Raw genomic sequence first — 18,263 nt, forward strand, 5'->3', positions numbered from 1 at the left:
GAAAAAAAAATTGTACAAAATATTGCTAGTCCTTTAAGGCAGCAAAATTATATATATTGATAGAGAGCTCATATCAGTATAGAGTTCAGTTTGTTAGAGAGCTCATATCAGTATATTTCTTCATATTTTATAATTTATACTGAATCATTTTATCTGACTAGTTGTTTAATTTATTTGGTTAGTTTTGAAGATGAATTTAATATAATACCAATACCTAATTTGCTGAATAAACACTGTTTATTGATTAAATTTCACTAGCTCTTAGTAATGGTGTTATTAAGGCATTGCATTTTGAAATAAAAGAACGAGTAATCTTTGTTGATAGCATTTACTGACTATCAAATGTCACATATTTTCAAATATTAAAAGTTTATTTGGTAGTTCTTGATGTAAAACTGTTGTGCATTTTAATTGATGGCTAAGACTTGTTTTGCTGTTACCACATATACATTTATAAGTTGTATTTTGTCAATTATTAAAATAGTGCAATTTTGATCTTATCCTAATTTTTACCTTCCTATAGGTTATATTGACTTATAAATCTCTTGAAAATGATGAGCTTATTACTCATCAGATGTAAAAAGGAAACATTTTGTCTTTATATGCCACTTCGTCTACTAATTAAAAAATAATTCTTTATTATCAGGAGGCTCGGCAGTTTTTGCAACACAGGCTTCAAATACAAGACTTATTAATTAAACCAGTGCAGAGGATAATGAAATATCAACTTCTCTTAAGAGTGAGTTTTGTATTTATTTCTTGTAATTTTTCATTTATTGTTCATTGGTTTTATTTACAATGTGTTGTTTAGGAATTTGTGAAAGCTACCGAAAGAGCTAAGCTTGAAAATGAAGCTGTCAGTTTGAGGAAGGCTGTGCAGATAATGCATGTTGTTCCAAAATCAGCAAATGACATGATGAATGTTGGTCGTCTACAAAACTTTCCTGTAAGTCCTTTACTTACTATTTTGGTTAACTAAGTATCAGCTGATTCTGAAATATAGAAACATGTTTTAAAGTGTCTAGGATCAGATGATTCTTGCTAAGCACATAGAATTGCTTTCCCTTTTTCTGAAATTCCAATCGATGTTGATTCTAGAATTTTTAAAGCTATTTTTTATATTATTATTGTTATAACGGTTATAAAAAGACAAAATTTTGCCATTTTAAAATGTAGCATTAGCTAAACCAAGTTTCTGAGGAATTTAACACTTTAGTTAAAGGATTCTATAATACTCATTTCTTAATTAAAACTTTCTTTCTAAAGAACGGAGAGGTTGTGAACAACTGATTTCTTGTGTTTGGCTTACTCGATTATTGCTAGTGTGTGAGTTACACACTGTCTAGTCAAAAGTATCCAGATTTCCAGTGGTAGAAAATTCCACTAGGTTTTGATAGGTGGCTATAAGAATTGACTTTCAGTCGTCCATCATGACTGAAGTCTGTGATGGCAGTGAGGATAGTTAATTTGGCTAGCTATGCAATCTGCATTCTAATTCATTCCAAAAGAGTTCTGTGAGATTTAGATCGAGGCTATGAGAAGGCCAATCAGTTTTCAAGCATTCTGTTCACAAACCATGGTTTTGCAACTCTTGATGTGTAAATGGATCAGTTATACTCAAGAAACAGAAATATACCTTCCCCGAAATTTTACAACAGAGTTGTGAGAGCAGCATTGTCTAGAATGTTTACATATATATTAGAGTTCATGTTTCCAATCAAAGGATCTAAGGCACCCAGGCCAAACTATGAAAAACACCCCCACACCATGATGCTTTGGATGAGTGTGGATACTTTTAGCCAGATAGTGTACTACCCTACTGCTTTTCCTGTATAGAAGGAAGAGTCTTTTTGTACTTCAAGATAGGTAGTCTTACTAAAAGTGATGACTCTTACTCATCTAACTTTCATGTTCATGCCTAAATATGTTTTGAAAAATGGGACAAAAGTTAGTTAAATCTCTGTTGTATTATTTAGACTAAATGATGTTTCATATAAAATGCTGTAAAAAAGTACATTTTTAGTCCTAAATAAGAATCTTTTAGATTATTGTTTACACAGTACTATTTGTAATGAATCACTGACTACCCATCAGCTGGTTGAATTTGCATCTTAGAATGTGGTGTTGTTGTTGAATATTACCGAGATCTATTTGTCTGTGGTGCTTCATGTTTTTGTAACTATCATGCACTGGTTTGTTGTCTCTCTCATTGCAGGTCACATGCTGTTTATTTAGTCATGCCTTGTTCTATAGGCGAAATTAAAGCATCTAACTGGCAACACTGGAAAAAAACTCATTTTGTTTCCTATTTTTGTGAAAGTTGCATGTTGCTAAGTATTTATAGATTTGCAGATTTACTTCTAATACAGAGTTTTAAAACAAATCAATAAATGTAATTTTTTTTTCTTTTTAATATTCAATGTCTCTGGAACAGTATTTGGAACTTCACTAATCAATTATTACCACCAATAATTTATCTTAGCAATGTTAACCACATTGCCACTATCATCCAGTTGATCAAGAGATAATGGAGAAGTGACCACTATGACCCCTAAGTATCACATCAGGCTGTTGCAGGATTGCTGTCTTTACTTTGTTGACTTTCATTTCTTTGCATCTAGATATAAAGTAAAGGATCTAAAATCTGCAAAATACTTATATCCTCAAAGTGTTTGCTTCTCAATTTCTGGATTTCTGAGTTAACTGCATTAGTATTCTTTTTGTTTTTTGTTGTTTTTTTTATGCAAATTATTATGAGTTGAGGAAAGTATTTATCCCTCCATATAATTTGTTTTGAGTGAAAAATTTCGTTCTCTCTGTACCAGATATTCTATGCTTTGTCACTAAATTATAATTTTTTTCAATGACAATTTTTACTTTAACACGATTAAGCCTGTATATATATTTATAGTTGTTCAATTATTTGGATTACTAGCTATTACTGATTACAAGACAAACAAGAATAAATTAAACAAAATAAACAACAAAAAGAAAATAGCAATTTATAAACGTAGGCTAAAACTGAAATTAATAATTTTTATCTGTATTCATTTTTTTAAAGGTTGGTAATTTGGGTTTAAGGTGAAGAAAAGAAACTACCAATGGACAATTTCTAAATGGCCAAAACTGTATTAAATATATATATATTTTTGGCAAATATTTTTGTTTTCTACTTGACTCAAATTTCTAACAATTTTGAGTTATTTTCCCACAGGGTAAAATTACTGGACAAGGTCGTCTCTTACATCAAGGTTTGCTGCAAGTTTCAGATCCAGCTACAGGAAAAATGAAAGAACGTCAAGTGTTTTTGTTTGAGCAAGTCATTATATTTAGTGAAGTTGTTGGTGCAAGGAATCAATTTTCATCACCATCATATTATTACAAAAACCATATTGCAGTAAATATACTTTTATATACTCTCATAATGTGTTATTTAACTTCTTGAGTACAAATGAAAAATGTGAGCCCTTGTTTAGATGGTTTTTTACTGTAGTATCTTTGAATCAGCCTTATTTATAAATATTCAAGTCGAAGTTGATTCATTTTGCCTAACTAATTAAACTGGTTTTGTTGTGTGTGAGAATGGACTCGGGCTATAAAACTGACTAGTTCAGCCACAATATAAATCTTGATTGAGTTTACTAAAATTAAAATGTTGATACTGAACAAAAATTTTGATAGTTTTGGTTTTCAAAAAATCATTGGACATGGAAAATTGACATAGATTTATAGGAAACTATTGATATATGATACTCATGCTTGTTTAAATTGGTGTTCAGGGTGAAGAAGATGAGGTAAACAATGCATTCAAATTTCAGCAAAATCCAAAATGAAATTTTAAAAAGAAATTCTGGAAATAATTTTGTGAAAAACTTAAGTTTTCAATTCTCTGTTGCCATTTTTTTAACATTGTGCCCATTGAGATTCCAAGGAATAAATAAAAAACAAATGTAAATTTCTGAAACTTTTAACCATAAACCATAATTTTTACAATGTTCAAACATTAAGTTTTACAGTGTTAACAGTTTTCAAACCATTGAATTTCACTTTGTTGACAGAGGCCTTTATGTGTGCAGACAATAAAATGGGAAAAATGAAGAAAGTACCTAAAAGATCATTTTCAATATCACTACAGGAGGTTACTTATAAAGTCTTGTGCACATTAGAATACTGGCACTCAAGGGTTAAACTTTCTAATGTAGTTGGGAAACAGTATTTTTAAATTTTCTGACTAACCATGCTAATTGTATCTAGGTAAACAAAATGGCTCTTGAGGAACGCACAGAGGACAATGATCCTACTAAATTTATGCTCAAATCTAAAGATCCTTCTCAGCCTGGGTTATCTTTCGTTATTCAAGCAAAATCAGTGGATGATAGAAATGATTTAGTTGCACTAATACGAAGCATTCTTGATACTCAGATGGACTTTCTTAGAGGTATATTTCAGATATAATAATTAGCTTTAATTTTTTCCTGGTTGTGTAACATTTTATATGATGGGGGTGGTAGTTTTCCGGGCCACCCTGGAATTCCGTGTTTTAATAAATATTTTCCGCCATTTCATTTCTTTTTGCTGACCCATTTTTATTTTCTTATATTTTACCCAGCAAGAAGAAAAGATGGGGAGGGGGAAAGATTACTAGGGATATCACATTTCCTGTCCAGCCGAGTGGGTGTGGTTTCTCTCTGTTGTGTGTGTGTGGGGAGAAGGGAGAATGTTCATTCTTTCTCCACCACTCTTTCTTTCACTTTTTTCCCATAAACCAGTATATGTATTTCTATTGACAGTTGAAACAGGGAAAGCGAGATTTTTATCGTTTTTTTAGGGGTAAAATGATATTTAATTAGCAAAATAATATATAGTATGATAAAATAAATGTCACTAAAATCTTGATAAGTAATCAGACAATTAATTGAACTTTCTCAGGAATAATGATGCGTTTTGTCTCTTTTTCCCCCCCTTTTCATTTGATTTGAGGAGTTTAGATATTCAGATAAAAATTAGAATTGCAGAGTGCAGATGTTCAAACAAAAATAACATTAATAAACAAGCTTTAATTTTGAAGGGATAATCCCTCCTTTTTAATAAAAGGAAAATATTATTAATGAATATTAGTTAAATAAATTTTTTGTAATGGAAACATAATTTAAGCAAAAGCAAAGTCTGTGTGCTGATGTTTCTTTCAATCATCATTTATTTTCATCTTCAATGATATTCATAGTTTATTTTTCTTTAACCATTTTTGGGGAGTTGGTTGCTTGGAAATTGGCAATACGTTCTACATAAATTTAAACTAGAAAATATCCTCTTGCCTCCCAGCAGTTTGGTACAATCCTGACTGTAGGGTGCGAGATATCTGTCAGGAATAGTAACTGCATTCAATCGGCGGTAGTCCCCACATAGTCGGCAGTCACCATTTGCTTTTCGGACCATATGTAAAGGACTTGACCAAGGAATTTTAGAAGGGTATAATTTCCAGTGACATTTGGTAGGAAAATTCCTTTTTCATTGCTTCCAAAAGTTCCGGCCGCAATCTTCTAGGTTAAGCAAACACAGGAGGGCCTGTAGTCTCAATGAAGTGAAAAACCAGAATATTTAGTTTCTGTTTACCTAAACAGCAAAAATTTTTCAACATTGGAAACTTTGCAAATTTTTCTCACATTCTGTCAAAGGTGCATGCAAGGTAGCTAAATTAAAAGTGAAATCTTCGTTTTGGACTCTGAATCCGGATGACAAAAGTTTTGTATTTGCATCAATCAAGCAGTTGTGTTGAGAATTGACCAGCAAATTGAAATTTTTGAGAAAATCGACATTGTTTATAGGTTGCTTAACATCAGCAACAATAAATTTCCATTGGAATTAACATCTTTATTTGAATCTAAATCTAGTAACTTTGTTCCATACATAGGAATTTCTGTACCGTTAGCAGCATAGGTTTAGTGCGGTGTCAGTCTTACAACAAAACTTAAATTTTGAAATAACAATGACATCAGCTCCTGTATCAACTAGAAATTTGATATTTGTCCTGCGGTCGGTCACTAATATTCTGGCAATTGGTTCAGCCGTTAGGCAACCACCTTTTTAGTTTTCAGCATTTTCATTGAGCCACTGGTTACAGCTCGAAATTTGTATGGACTCTTGCATTTTCTTGCTGAGGTTCCGAAATTGGTGTGGTAGAAACAAAATTCGTTAGCATGTTCCACGTATTGGTGTCTGAAAGGAGGGCACCTATTGCTTGAAAACTCATAGCTAAAAGATGAACTTTAAGACCTCGGAAAATTTTGAACAATTACCATCAAGCTAGCAACTTGATTAGACAACTCTGAAATTTGATGTTTCAGTGTAGAGTCCGGCTCTGTAGTCGAACTGACTGAAGTTTGAGGGGCAAACTCTAGAATTCAGTCAGCCATTGTTGCCAAGTTATTTAACTGTTCACGAGAAGCAACCAACCCTAAATTTATATTAGCTGGTAGTGAATCTAACCACAGTGATTTTAGTAAATCATCACTGAAATGATTTCTCGCTAAATCTCTCATTTGTTTCAACAGTTAAGATGGAAACTGGTCACCAAGTTCAACACTTTGTAATAAAGTTCGTAATTTAGAAGCTTCGCTCTCAACATAGATTTCTAGAAGTCTAGTCTTTAAAACGTAATATAGATCACTTCCAGGTGGACTGGTGATCAAGTCTTGGATGGTATCCAAAAGATGAGATTCAACAGTGGCAACAACATGATTAATTTTTATTCCTTCTCTTGTAATGCCTGCAATTTCAAATTGGGCTTCGATTTGTGCAAACCACAACTTAGGATTATTCTTCCAAAAAGGTGGGGGTTTAACTGCAACTCTTGATATTTCTGACACTGGTGTAGCTTCTGAACTTATACCTTCCTGCAATGGCATGCTTTAAAGTATTTTGGAAAATTTTGATGGAAAATTCTAATGTTGCACAATTGCATATGTTAGGAATTCAATCCACAAACTGGAATAGAAGTGCGAAATCCAAAAACACTGGTCACCATTTATCTTTGGCAAGATTGGTTGCATGTATTAAATTCTACATTTTAAATAGATCAATCATCAAAGATAATAAAGGAGAAATGTGAAATTTAAACATAACTTAAATAACATTTTAGCAATTAAATTAAAAGCATCCAGGATTATAATCAAAGACGTGGAACATAAGGAAAAAGTGTAAAGCAAAATGGAGAAAGAAAAAAATTTTACAATGGTAAATATACATTTCATCTACTTGAAATTCAGTTCAGTTCGTTATACTTCAAGAAGAAAATAACGGAGAATACATAGAAGTTTACATGTTCTCCAGGTCACCAACTTTGGTACTTGAACCTAGTATGTTGATTACTCGTGTTCTTGTTTTTTTAACAACTCTTTAAATGTGCTCATTAAAGCAGTATAAATGTTTACCAATATTAAAAGCAGCATAAGGATGTGAAAAAAATGTTTATACATGTTTTTCAAATAGATCCCAAGCGTAAAAAGAAAAAAAAAACAATTTTGTAACCATCGTTAAACAGTCAACCCAAATTTCAGCTTACAACTACTAGTGTTCAACTCCGTAGCCTTGTAATTTTTAGCCCAATCCAGAAGACAAGGGAACTCCTGAATCATTATAGAGGGTATTGATTTGTTATGGGAACTTAGAAGACATTGTGACTATAACAGATGTAATGTGCACCAGTTATAATTTAATGTGTGGGGATTCTTTGGCCCGCTGGATTCAAACTCTTGTTCTCAGGAGTCCGATGCCCTACCAACCAAGCTTTCCTGGCCCGTAAAATTTTAAAAAAATGGGGTTTTCTTATGGAAAAAGGAAAAATTTATTTTGATTTTTTGAAAGTGTCCCAAAAATGGATGCTTACCTGGAAACTGCTGAATGTGGAATTGATATATGTGTTTCTTTAAATTTTAAACAAAATGCAAATGGTTACTAACAATGAAACTCTCTAAAATATTCAGGAAAAACCTAATAACATTAAGAAAAATGAAAGAATTTTATCAATTTCTTTGTTGTCTAAACAGCAAATTTTTCCTGAATACTGCAGAGTATTTCTTTGTAAGTTTAAATTTTTGTCATTATCAGTGGTCGGAAAAACTACATTAATTTAGTAGTTAACTACATCTACTTGCAAATGTAATTATTATGTATTTTTTTTTTTAATGTAATGACTACAAACTGCTTTCATAATGTAGTCACAACATTTAGGAGATGAAGTTTGCTGGAGAACTTAATTTACAACCATGTTCAAAATGGTTTTAATGGTTAAAGATTTTGAATAAAGAATTGGCTTATTTAAACAAGAAGAAATAGTCCGACTTGTAAACTTAAGGAATTCAAACTAATAAATAAATTGACATATAGTTATTTGTGTTATATTTAATATAACGGAAAACATTCTTTTTGTTTTAACGTTACTGAAAATATTATCTTTCTTAACAGTAAATATTTAGATATGTTGGAAAATAGTCAAATATTTGTAACTTTGTTAAGTGTTAATGCCCTCTAAGAAAATTACTGAGAAAATATATTTCCTTTTGTTTAAATAACATCAATGTTTCTTAAGTGTATATTTGCATTAGAAGGTGTAGCCAAATTGATAAATTAACTATTATTTGTAATAACTAGTTTAAATATTCGTGCTACAAAATTCCTATTAATGCTCGACCGCAAGGGCATTCTCATTCTGTCCATTGATCGACCTGTGAAGATTTTTACTAATCAGATTCAAAAAATTCATTACATTAGTACCTTGCTCCTTTCTGTGTTCTAAAATTTCTACGAACTGCTGTTTTTTTTTAATCTTACTACTTACTGCACTACTTTTTTTTAAAAAAATTAGCAAACCACACTACAAAGAGTAATGACTACAGTAATTTCCTTACTTGTAGTGTGGTTCTTCCGACCACTGTTCATAATATTGCATATTTTATAATCAAATGCAAAATAAATGTGTAGACTTTGTACATATACTTTTTATTATGCATTTTTTCAGCATTACAATCTCCAATTGCTTATCAAAAGGAGTTAACTAAAGATATGTAAGTTATTTTTTTAATTTTTGCAATTTTAATCTTTAAAAATTTGATTGAAAAGAAAGTGATTGGAAAATTATTTTTCCAATATGTCCTGCGATTTTCTACCAAATTTTAATAAATTTTTCTGTTTTTATCATTGTTATTTATTAAAATTATTGTTTTTAGATGAATTTAATTTTTTTCCGAAAATTTAATGTCAAAACAAAAAGGGAAGAATTATTAGTTTTATCAGTTTAAATGTTTTTATTTTTAACTACCTTATTTATTGTCACCAACAGATTCATATAAAAACAAAACTAATTAGCTTGTACATTTTTATTACTCTTAGAAAAAATTACAAATTATAGGACATTACTTAGTTGCGTACATATGAGTCACACAGACATGATTCCAAATGTTTCTAAAGTTACAGTGAAATTCATGCATGGTCAAGTGAATGCAATAAGTATTTAATTGATCTATATGCATCATACTCTGCTCAGATTGCCATTTGAGCAAGTCATGTTTTTATCATTGCTGAATCAACATGCTTGAAGGTGTATTTCTGTATCAAAAAATGGCTTTCTCAATATACAATGTTTTTGCAGAACCTGACCTTCATTGGGAAAGCCTGTATATTTGCCTCTAGTTACCTATTTTTCAGAAATATATGCTTTGCTCTTCTTAATCTAATTGAAGATGCAATAAGTTATGAGAAATTTTATGTTTCATAATCATTGAATGTGGTAGAAACTATAAAAAAAAAATCTTGACTTCTTTTTTTTTTTTTCGAGAGAAAACAAAACATGATCTACATAATATATGCAATAAAAGGCAATTCTTCAGCTCCTTGGAGTTGATGATTTTGTAATTGTCTAGGTTCCCCTTGGGCCCAATGTGATGATTTGAAATTGATTTATTCCAAAATCCTATATAATTACTACTATAAGCATGATTTATTACTCCAATAATTTTAAAATTTAGTTTCTGAGCTATCATATCTAGTATTTGAAGTAGCTAAGTTAAATTGAAACAAAACAAAGTTTTAACTTAAGGTTAGTTTTTAATATACTTGCCTTTATGGAACAGTTTCTGTTTTACTATTTCTGTTTTTATTTATATTTATTTTAATAATTTTGTTAGGATAATTTTAATTATTCAGAGTTATTATGTAACTATAGCATCTAACAATACTATGCATTAAATGTAGCAAAATTTAAAGGATAATATTATTTAGATGTAACTATAATAATGAGCCTGTGACCAAACAATTATTTAGAAGCCAATAGCTCATTCTGAGAGATTTTTGGATGCTAATTTTAAAGCAAAATAGTGCATAATTATGTCATTTTTACCATTTTTTTCACAAATTGACAATTCTGAATTTTATAACCACCACATTGTATTGTAATCTACTAAAAAAAAGGATAAGCATTTATTGTAATAAATAAAAACAAATTTTTAAGTAATAAAGTCTGCAGTTTTTTTGATAATTAAAAAAAATGACTCTTATTCAAGACAAATATCTAAATATCCTTATTTAGACAAATGAGGTATTGTTTCAAACATTTTATTTTGCTGAATTAAATAAAATCAATCCTAAATCAGTAGAACTAATAAAGTTGTTGGTATAGTTTTTTACTTCAACTTATTTAAGCATCTAACATTGCCATTGAGAAAAGCGAGGCATTGTTTCTAATGTGCTACCTTACCTAAAATCCAATAAAAACAGAATTTAAGTCAATAGAACCAATAGTTTCAAATAAATAATGGTTTTATATAGGAAAATTTTATTTATACCCAACTAAGCATGAAACCTTCAATATAATACAGCTCTAAACAAAGTGTGCCAAAACATACTTCCTGCGACATTTACCAACAAAACACCATATTTAATACTGTCTTGTGAAATTTTGTGCCAAAAATGTAACGAAATCGAAAGTGACTTTGAAAATGAAACCAACCAAACTCTAAAAAATCTACATAGCGCTCCTCATTGTGAAGAGATTGTGATGCAATGTTTGACATCTTTTTTATATGTATATATATCTTCACTTATCTATTTTTAGTCTAGGGTAAGATGATTGTATTCTACATTGAAAACCCGGTAATTTTTTGCAGAGATTAGTTTTTTCACTTTTTACATTTTCAGAAGAATGAAAAACTCAGTTTCTTCAAAGAAATCTTATCTACAACCAGTGGCGTAGTTTTGGGGAGGGTTTAGGGGACAAACCCCCACCAAAATTATACATTATTTGATTAATGAGATATTGTATGGTAAGTAGGATGTAGTTTAAAAATATTTTCCATTATTGATTTTTTGTAGTTTAAACATTTGGAGATATATATATATATATATAATTTATTTTGAATGGAATATGTCCTGAAAAGAACCTGGACGTTTTTTTGATCAAATGTTTATTATTTTTCTAATTATATATATATATATCAGAAGATAAACCCCCTCCAAACATGCATTAAAACTACGCCACTGTCCACAACAGGTGCTTTTCTTGACACTTGTGATACACTTGGAAGATTTTCTTTCATTGCGATAAAAAGCTTCTTGCTAATAATTTTCATTTTTGTGTAGGCATTTCATTTTCACTCCATCTGTAATTTTTCTCTTGGTTTAAAAATCTCTCATTGTATTAACTTAATTATCCTTAACTACTCGTAAATTATTATTAATTCAAATTGTATCTCTGGATCTAAACTTTTAAAATGTACATTCTCCGTTGTATATATTTTTGAAAATTAACGAATTGCTATTATCAGATAGTTTAATTTTATCTACCAAATATATCTAGAAATCTACCAAACATATCTAGAAATCTCCATTGAGAAAACACTTTATTTTTACAGAGACATATACTATTATACCTGAGATAAAATGCCATTTCTGTTGAGACATTTTTTGTTTTTGCTGTGTCATCCCTGAACCTTTATAACTACAAAACTATCAGTTCTATTGATTTAATTTTTATTTTATTGAATTCAACGTTAAAAAAAATACTGCTACTTGCCTAGCTAACATCATCAGCTGTATAATTGAGTAAAAATACAAAATAGTACTTTTTATAAATCCTTAATATCTTCTAAACTATTGATCTTATTGACTTGAGTTTGAGCTCCTTCCACTCCATGTTAAAATATTCATCAGAAACAGTATCACACTTCTCTGTATAGAAATTTAGTTTCATTCCCACCCAAAAAATTAGTACAATAGGCATTTTTCTAAGTATATTCAAGCCATTTTGTGAAAAAAACCTTATGTGACTGAAAAAATGGTTACATATATATTGTATGTGTTACCCATAAATATTATGAGAAGAATGTTTCTCAAGGACATGTATCTTTTCAAACCTATTTAGATTTTCCTCTTGGTAACCTTTATTTTATTTGGCATTGCATTTAACCTTATTTCTTTCATTTCCACTGTAGTTCCTCTTTTCTTAACAACCTAATAAAGAGGTTGTTTGAAGAAATACCCCCATTTCTAACTAACTGCTATACTTGTTTGAACATCACTAGTTGTGCTCTTTTAAACAAATCTTTCTCTCTTCTTGCATTCCAGAGGAGCAGCACATGTTGGGTGGTGTTGGTAATTCTCACCCTCCCCTTTTTGGTGATTTATGGGTTCAATGCATAAATCACTAGAAGCTAGAAGTAGAGAGAATTGTCAAATATACTTGGTTCTTACGGAACTGTAAATACACAAAAAAAAACTTTTTTTTAAAGAAAAAAAAAAAGCATTACAGCTTTTCCTGCATTCCAGAGGAGCAGCACATGCTGGAAGGTGTTGGTAGTTCTCACCCTCCCCTTTTATGTGATTTATGGGTTCAATGCATAAATCACTAGAAGCTAGAAGTAGAGAGAATTGTCAACTTGGTTCTTACAGAACTGTAAATACACAAAAAAAACTTCTTTTTAAAGAAAAAGGCAAGATAAAGAGTTGTTTATTTTGCTTGTTAAAAGTGTCTGGGAACTAGACCTTTTTGGGAAAATTACTTTCAGCTATGGGACTTCATACTGTAATAACAATTGATTGTTATTCAAACTAAGAAACTCTGATGCTATCAATTTACTGATTTTGATGCTATCATTACCTAATTCATTCTTTTAGATATAAGTACTGTGCTTGTATTTCTTTTTTTCTTCTTCTAGTTCTGCCCCAGAATTGGGAACATTGTGGAATCCTTCATTAAGAAAAACTTTATCTCATCCTGCTGCTGCTCACAAATCTGGAAAATCACCTACTTCTGTATCTGGAGGATCTTCTACTTCTAAATCATTAAGATGTGTTACTCGAGAAAAGAAATATACTGATAATCCAGAAACAAAAAATACTTCTGCTGGTCAACCAACCAAGGAAGAAAAAGACTTAACACAAGAAACTATGGAATCCCAGAGCTTAGCTGTTCCAAATACAACTGGCTGTTGTAAAAAAAGTGATGTTACTGATCTGAATGAAAAAATTAATATTGGTTTAGAAGCATCATCTAGCCGACAGCGCAAAAATTCATTACCATTAGACAAACATTTAAACTTAGCACAGCAAAGCCCTCCATTTGGGAAAAAAAACTTTCTTGAAGGCTTCAAAAATGCTTTAAGACTCAAATCTAAAACTGATTCAGGATTAAGTAGTGTTAATGGTAATGGTCCAGCTACTCTTTGCTCCAGCCACAGTTTAGATTCATCTTCAGTTACAGCACAGAAAAATATTAAAGGAGAACAACTCTCGCTGAACAAAGATATTGATATGCCAAGAAGATGGTCTGAAATAAACTCTTCACGGTCAAATAGGCCAAGCTCAGTATCTGATCTCCCCGATGATGTTTCGCTCTAAATGTTAGTGTTATGAATTCCAGGTTAAAGATTTTAACATCAATTCATTTTCCTGTATTGATGCATAGGAGCAATTGTTTTATACCCTTTACATCAATGCAACAGTTTCTTCTGTAGTTACTTTCTCTTGAGCTTTTAAAGTTTATTTTGGAAAGTGATTATGAACCTTTTAGAAACTGGAATCGGATGTTTGTTGTGATTTATCCTTTAAAATGTGGAATACCTGTATATGAGATCAAATTATTGCTTGTTATATTGCTACCCTTTTCATCTGTTTAATAAAGATGTAATATAATATTGTCAACATCCCAGTGCTTCCTATCATCTGCGCATCCTTTTTTTAGCCAAAGTTTAAATATCAAGCATAGATTTTGTTTTTTGGTATGCGTGCATAGTTTGTTTTTTTATGTCATTATTTTATTTTTTGTTATAATTAATATCATTTAAGATGTGTGGCACACAATAAAAATATTTTATTGAAATATTTTAAATTGAAAGAGTTTATTATATTGTCTTGTGTTTTTCAACTTCAAAACTTATTTCTCTGTTTATTTTATTATTTATTTATAATGCTAATTTTGAAATTTATTTCAACAGATTTTTGAAAGAAAAATACGTATTAGAGGCATTGTCTATCGGAGCATAGTGTCAAGTAATTTGATTACCAAATAAATCTAAAATATACAACACCTTGATCATAATACAAAAATGCAATCGGTATCAAAAGAAAAACATCCAATTTACCCATTTACAAGAACAGGTTAAAGAAAATAAAAAATTACTTTGAATTAGGAAGTGTTTTTAGTTTCTAATCACATTAAGATAGATGGAATATGCAAAGATGTTTTTGTATTATAAGTGTTCGCACAAGGTGAGCTTTGTTGTCCGTGATGCAATCTAATATATTCTGCTTAAAAATTAGTTTCGTGATCTTTTGATAATTGAAGTTTTTCAGCTGCAAAACAAAATTTTATTAGTGTTTTGTCAACCTAATTAATCAAATTTAACTATTAAAAAAATATTCTATTGACTAATTCTTATGTTAGCATAGTAATTAACATATGTGAAATAGTCTACTTTCTGTTTTACATTTAAAATCTATTGTTATCTTTGAATCGATGCAATTTGGATAGTTATGATTTTCGTTAATAGGGAAAAATTAAGGTAATTATTGGGTCTTGTGACCAGTGCCCTTTTTTAAAAAACTTTTCCAAGTACAAAAGTATGTTATATAAGGATTTATGTGTATATTTTGTTCGAGAACTTTTAAATAGTTTTTAGATAAAATTGTGCCAATATTCAAATAATTCTAAAAAATTAAACAATTTTTCAAAAAGTTTCGATGCAGGAATAGTTAAAAGTCAAAAAGCATTAAAAGTAAATGTTTGGGGTTAGTGCAAATATATTTATATCTAAGACTACATTGCTTTCCCTTTACTTTTGATTAATTTTTACCCTGTATAAAAAATTATTGCTTGAAAATATATATAATCATAATTATGTAATTTTTTTTTTTACTGGAATATGGCCATATTTTAAATTAATTCAAAATTCTTGGTTTAGTGTTGTTCGATTGCGGAAGAATACTTAGAGCATACACTAAGTCTTTTTTCTCTTTAAAGAACCTGCTTTGTGATGGTAAAAGAGAGGAAACTGAATCAGTGAGAAGCTGCAAGAAATTGGCATACCAAAGCCATTAATAGAGTTGTGTGTCGGTTAATTTAGAGAATCAAAGAGTTTAAGGCAGGGATGTGATTCTTCTGCTGATTTCCGTTTTTTTTTCAGAGTTTTTAATTTTTTCCGGTAACTTCCGTGGAATTTTTTTTTTTAGCAAAAGTTAAAATATTTTATGAGGAATTTTCCGTTGACCGAAAGTATTGAAGTCCTCATTCCTCCTTCTGAAGTTTCTCTAAAAATCATTTCCTTGAGATAAAACTGGTTGACCTTTATTACAGGGATGAGATTTTCCGCTTTTTAGCGGATTTTTGCTTTTGTCTCTCGAATTTCAGCCTTTTTATCAATAACTCCAATTCTCTAAAAGTTTCGTTTTTTTATATATATATATAAATATCCGCTTTTTTTTTTTAAACTTCAGTCGTTGAAATAAAATATATTTACGATTTTCAAAGATAAACAGAAAATTCAATATACGTCCTAGCTGCTAACCCTTCCGCATTTTTACTTATTTTAGCTATTTTCTCCGATTTTACGCACAGAGAAAAAGATTTTCCGTATTTTTATCCGTCTGCCGCATAGCTCGTATTTTCGTAATTCTGACGTCGCTGCTTCCTGTCGTTAAAGCACACGTAAAAAAAAAGGTGGATTTTTGCGGTGAAAATATTTATTTGCTCATTCAATTAGTCTTGTAAATTTTTATTTATGTCTAAACAAAAACAATACAAACAAGCCTTTTAGAAATCCCAAGTCCATGCTCTGCAAATATCTCGATTCTTATTCCTGCGATTTTAATATCAATCATCGATTTTTCGTATTTACTTGATTTAAAAGTTGGCATTGCGAATCTTATTTACGCTATTTTAATATCGTACATTATGATTCTTATTTACAAGAATTAAAAATCCAATATCGCGTTTTGTATTTATGCATTTTTAAAATCGCGATTTTATTATCAAATATGGATTTTCGTATTTACCTGATTTAAAAGATGAACGTTGTGATTCTTATTCGGGCGATTTAAATATCGTACATAGTGATTCTGATTTACGAGATCTAAAAATCCAATATCGTGATTTGTATTTACGCCCTTTTAAAATCCTATGTAGCGATTCGTATTCACGAGAGCTTAAAATCCAATGTCGTGATTTTGTTTTTGTGGTTGTAATATGTATCAAACATCGATTTTCGTATTATCCGTGCTTTAAAAATTAGACATTAGGATTCGTATTTACGTGATCTAAAAATTACGCATAATGATTTGTATTTTCGCATTTTTCAAATTTGATATAGAGTTTCATATTCACGTGATTTAAAAGCCTCATATCGGGATTCATATTCTCTCAATTTAAAATCATACATGTGATTCATATGATTTTAAAATTAATCATCAGGATTTATAATCACATGGTTTACAAGTTTAAAAATCGCACTTTTTTTGTCAAATTTTTGAATACATATATATATTCATTCTTGGATTTCCTCTTTTTTACTTTCTGACTACTCTCATCCCTGTTAAGGCCTAATAACATTACCAATTAAAGAACAGGAACTTATGGAATGTTTGTTGGATAGACCAAGAGTTGGTTATCCTTGACAGGCAAGAACTTGTGCATCTTGTTGTATTCCAAAGAAAAAAGTTTTATAATGTTTTCAAGTATAGCAAACCAGATGAGGACAAGTATCTAGACTTTGTGAAGATTATTCTTCCTTGAATCTTTGATTATTCTTGAAAAATCCAAGCACCTCCAGTCGTAAAAATAAACTACATATCTTGTGATAAAAAAAAATGAGGTTTTTCAATCCTCAGTTGAAGGGTCAATGGGACTGAAACGTGGAGCCTAGGGAAGTACTTTGATAATTTTTCACAAAAAAATTAGCATTTTTAGCCTGGCAACACTGCTTATTCCCAATATTTAATAGGATTCATGAAGTACTTTTAAAAAATAATTTACTAGTTCTTAAATTATAAAGTTATAAGCTAAGATACATTTTTACTACTTATTAAAAGCATTTTATAAAAAAAAAATATCTACATGTGTCATCGAGTGATAACAAATTCTAGTTCAAAGCCTGAGTCCTGCTTTTGGCAAGAAAAAATATATCTGTCCTGGCATCCTCTAAACCAGAGACTTAGTTAATGGAGTTATCGATAAGTTTACCTTGTTTAATGTCTTAAGGGTAAGTATGAATCTTCTTAGATTTTTAAAGCCCCCTTTTTTTGGTAAGAATTTGTGATTTAAAAATGATAGAGTTTTGAAGAATCATCCACATTATAAATAATCAGATACATGTTTATTTAAATTCAGCATAAATGTTTGCGTGGACCATGTAGTTAAAAATGCCATCTACTGTCTCTAATTTATGTTGACTGTAGCTAGTCTAACATAATTTAGGCTAAATGTCCATTTTCCAATAAACTTTCACCCAAATTTGTGGTTAACTTAGTCACACAGGTGTAAACTTTTTTTCTCTAATGCACTATTTTTGAAATTTATTTTTAAGCAGTCGATAACTATACTTTACATTCATTAGGCTTTATGTTAAATTAAAACCCTGGTATTAGAGGCTAGGTAACACTAATAACAAAAAAAGCTCGTGTTAGGAATTTTTTTTAATATTATATGCACCTCATATACAGAAGTCTTTCAATATATAAAATCATAAGAAACTTCAACATGTATACTGGAATAGAATTTAAAT

General features: G+C 30.1%; 1 protein-coding gene across 3 annotated transcripts in view; it reads left to right on the forward strand.

The window, feature by feature from the left end:
- The window catches only part of LOC107442362 (rho guanine nucleotide exchange factor 25), a 32,697-nt gene extending 18,320 nt beyond the window's left edge, over window positions 1-14,377 (forward strand). For all 3 annotated transcript variants that reach the window (XM_016055916.3, XM_071187916.1, XM_071187917.1), the window contains exons 9-14: window positions 647-739; window positions 812-946; window positions 3,215-3,397; window positions 4,255-4,438; window positions 9,017-9,062; window positions 13,206-14,377. In XM_016055916.3, the coding sequence (XP_015911402.2) occupies window positions 647-739; window positions 812-946; window positions 3,215-3,397; window positions 4,255-4,438; window positions 9,017-9,062; window positions 13,206-13,887 (1,323 nt within the window). In that variant the 3' untranslated portion in view covers window positions 13,888-14,377. The remainder of the gene's footprint in view (window positions 1-646; window positions 740-811; window positions 947-3,214; window positions 3,398-4,254; window positions 4,439-9,016; window positions 9,063-13,205) is intronic.
- Window positions 14,378-18,263: the final 3,886 nt, after the last annotated feature.

Source organism: Parasteatoda tepidariorum, chromosome X1 (genome assembly GCF_043381705.1).
Source record: "Parasteatoda tepidariorum isolate YZ-2023 chromosome X1, CAS_Ptep_4.0, whole genome shotgun sequence".
Classification (NCBI taxonomy): domain Eukaryota; kingdom Metazoa; phylum Arthropoda; class Arachnida; order Araneae; family Theridiidae; genus Parasteatoda; species Parasteatoda tepidariorum.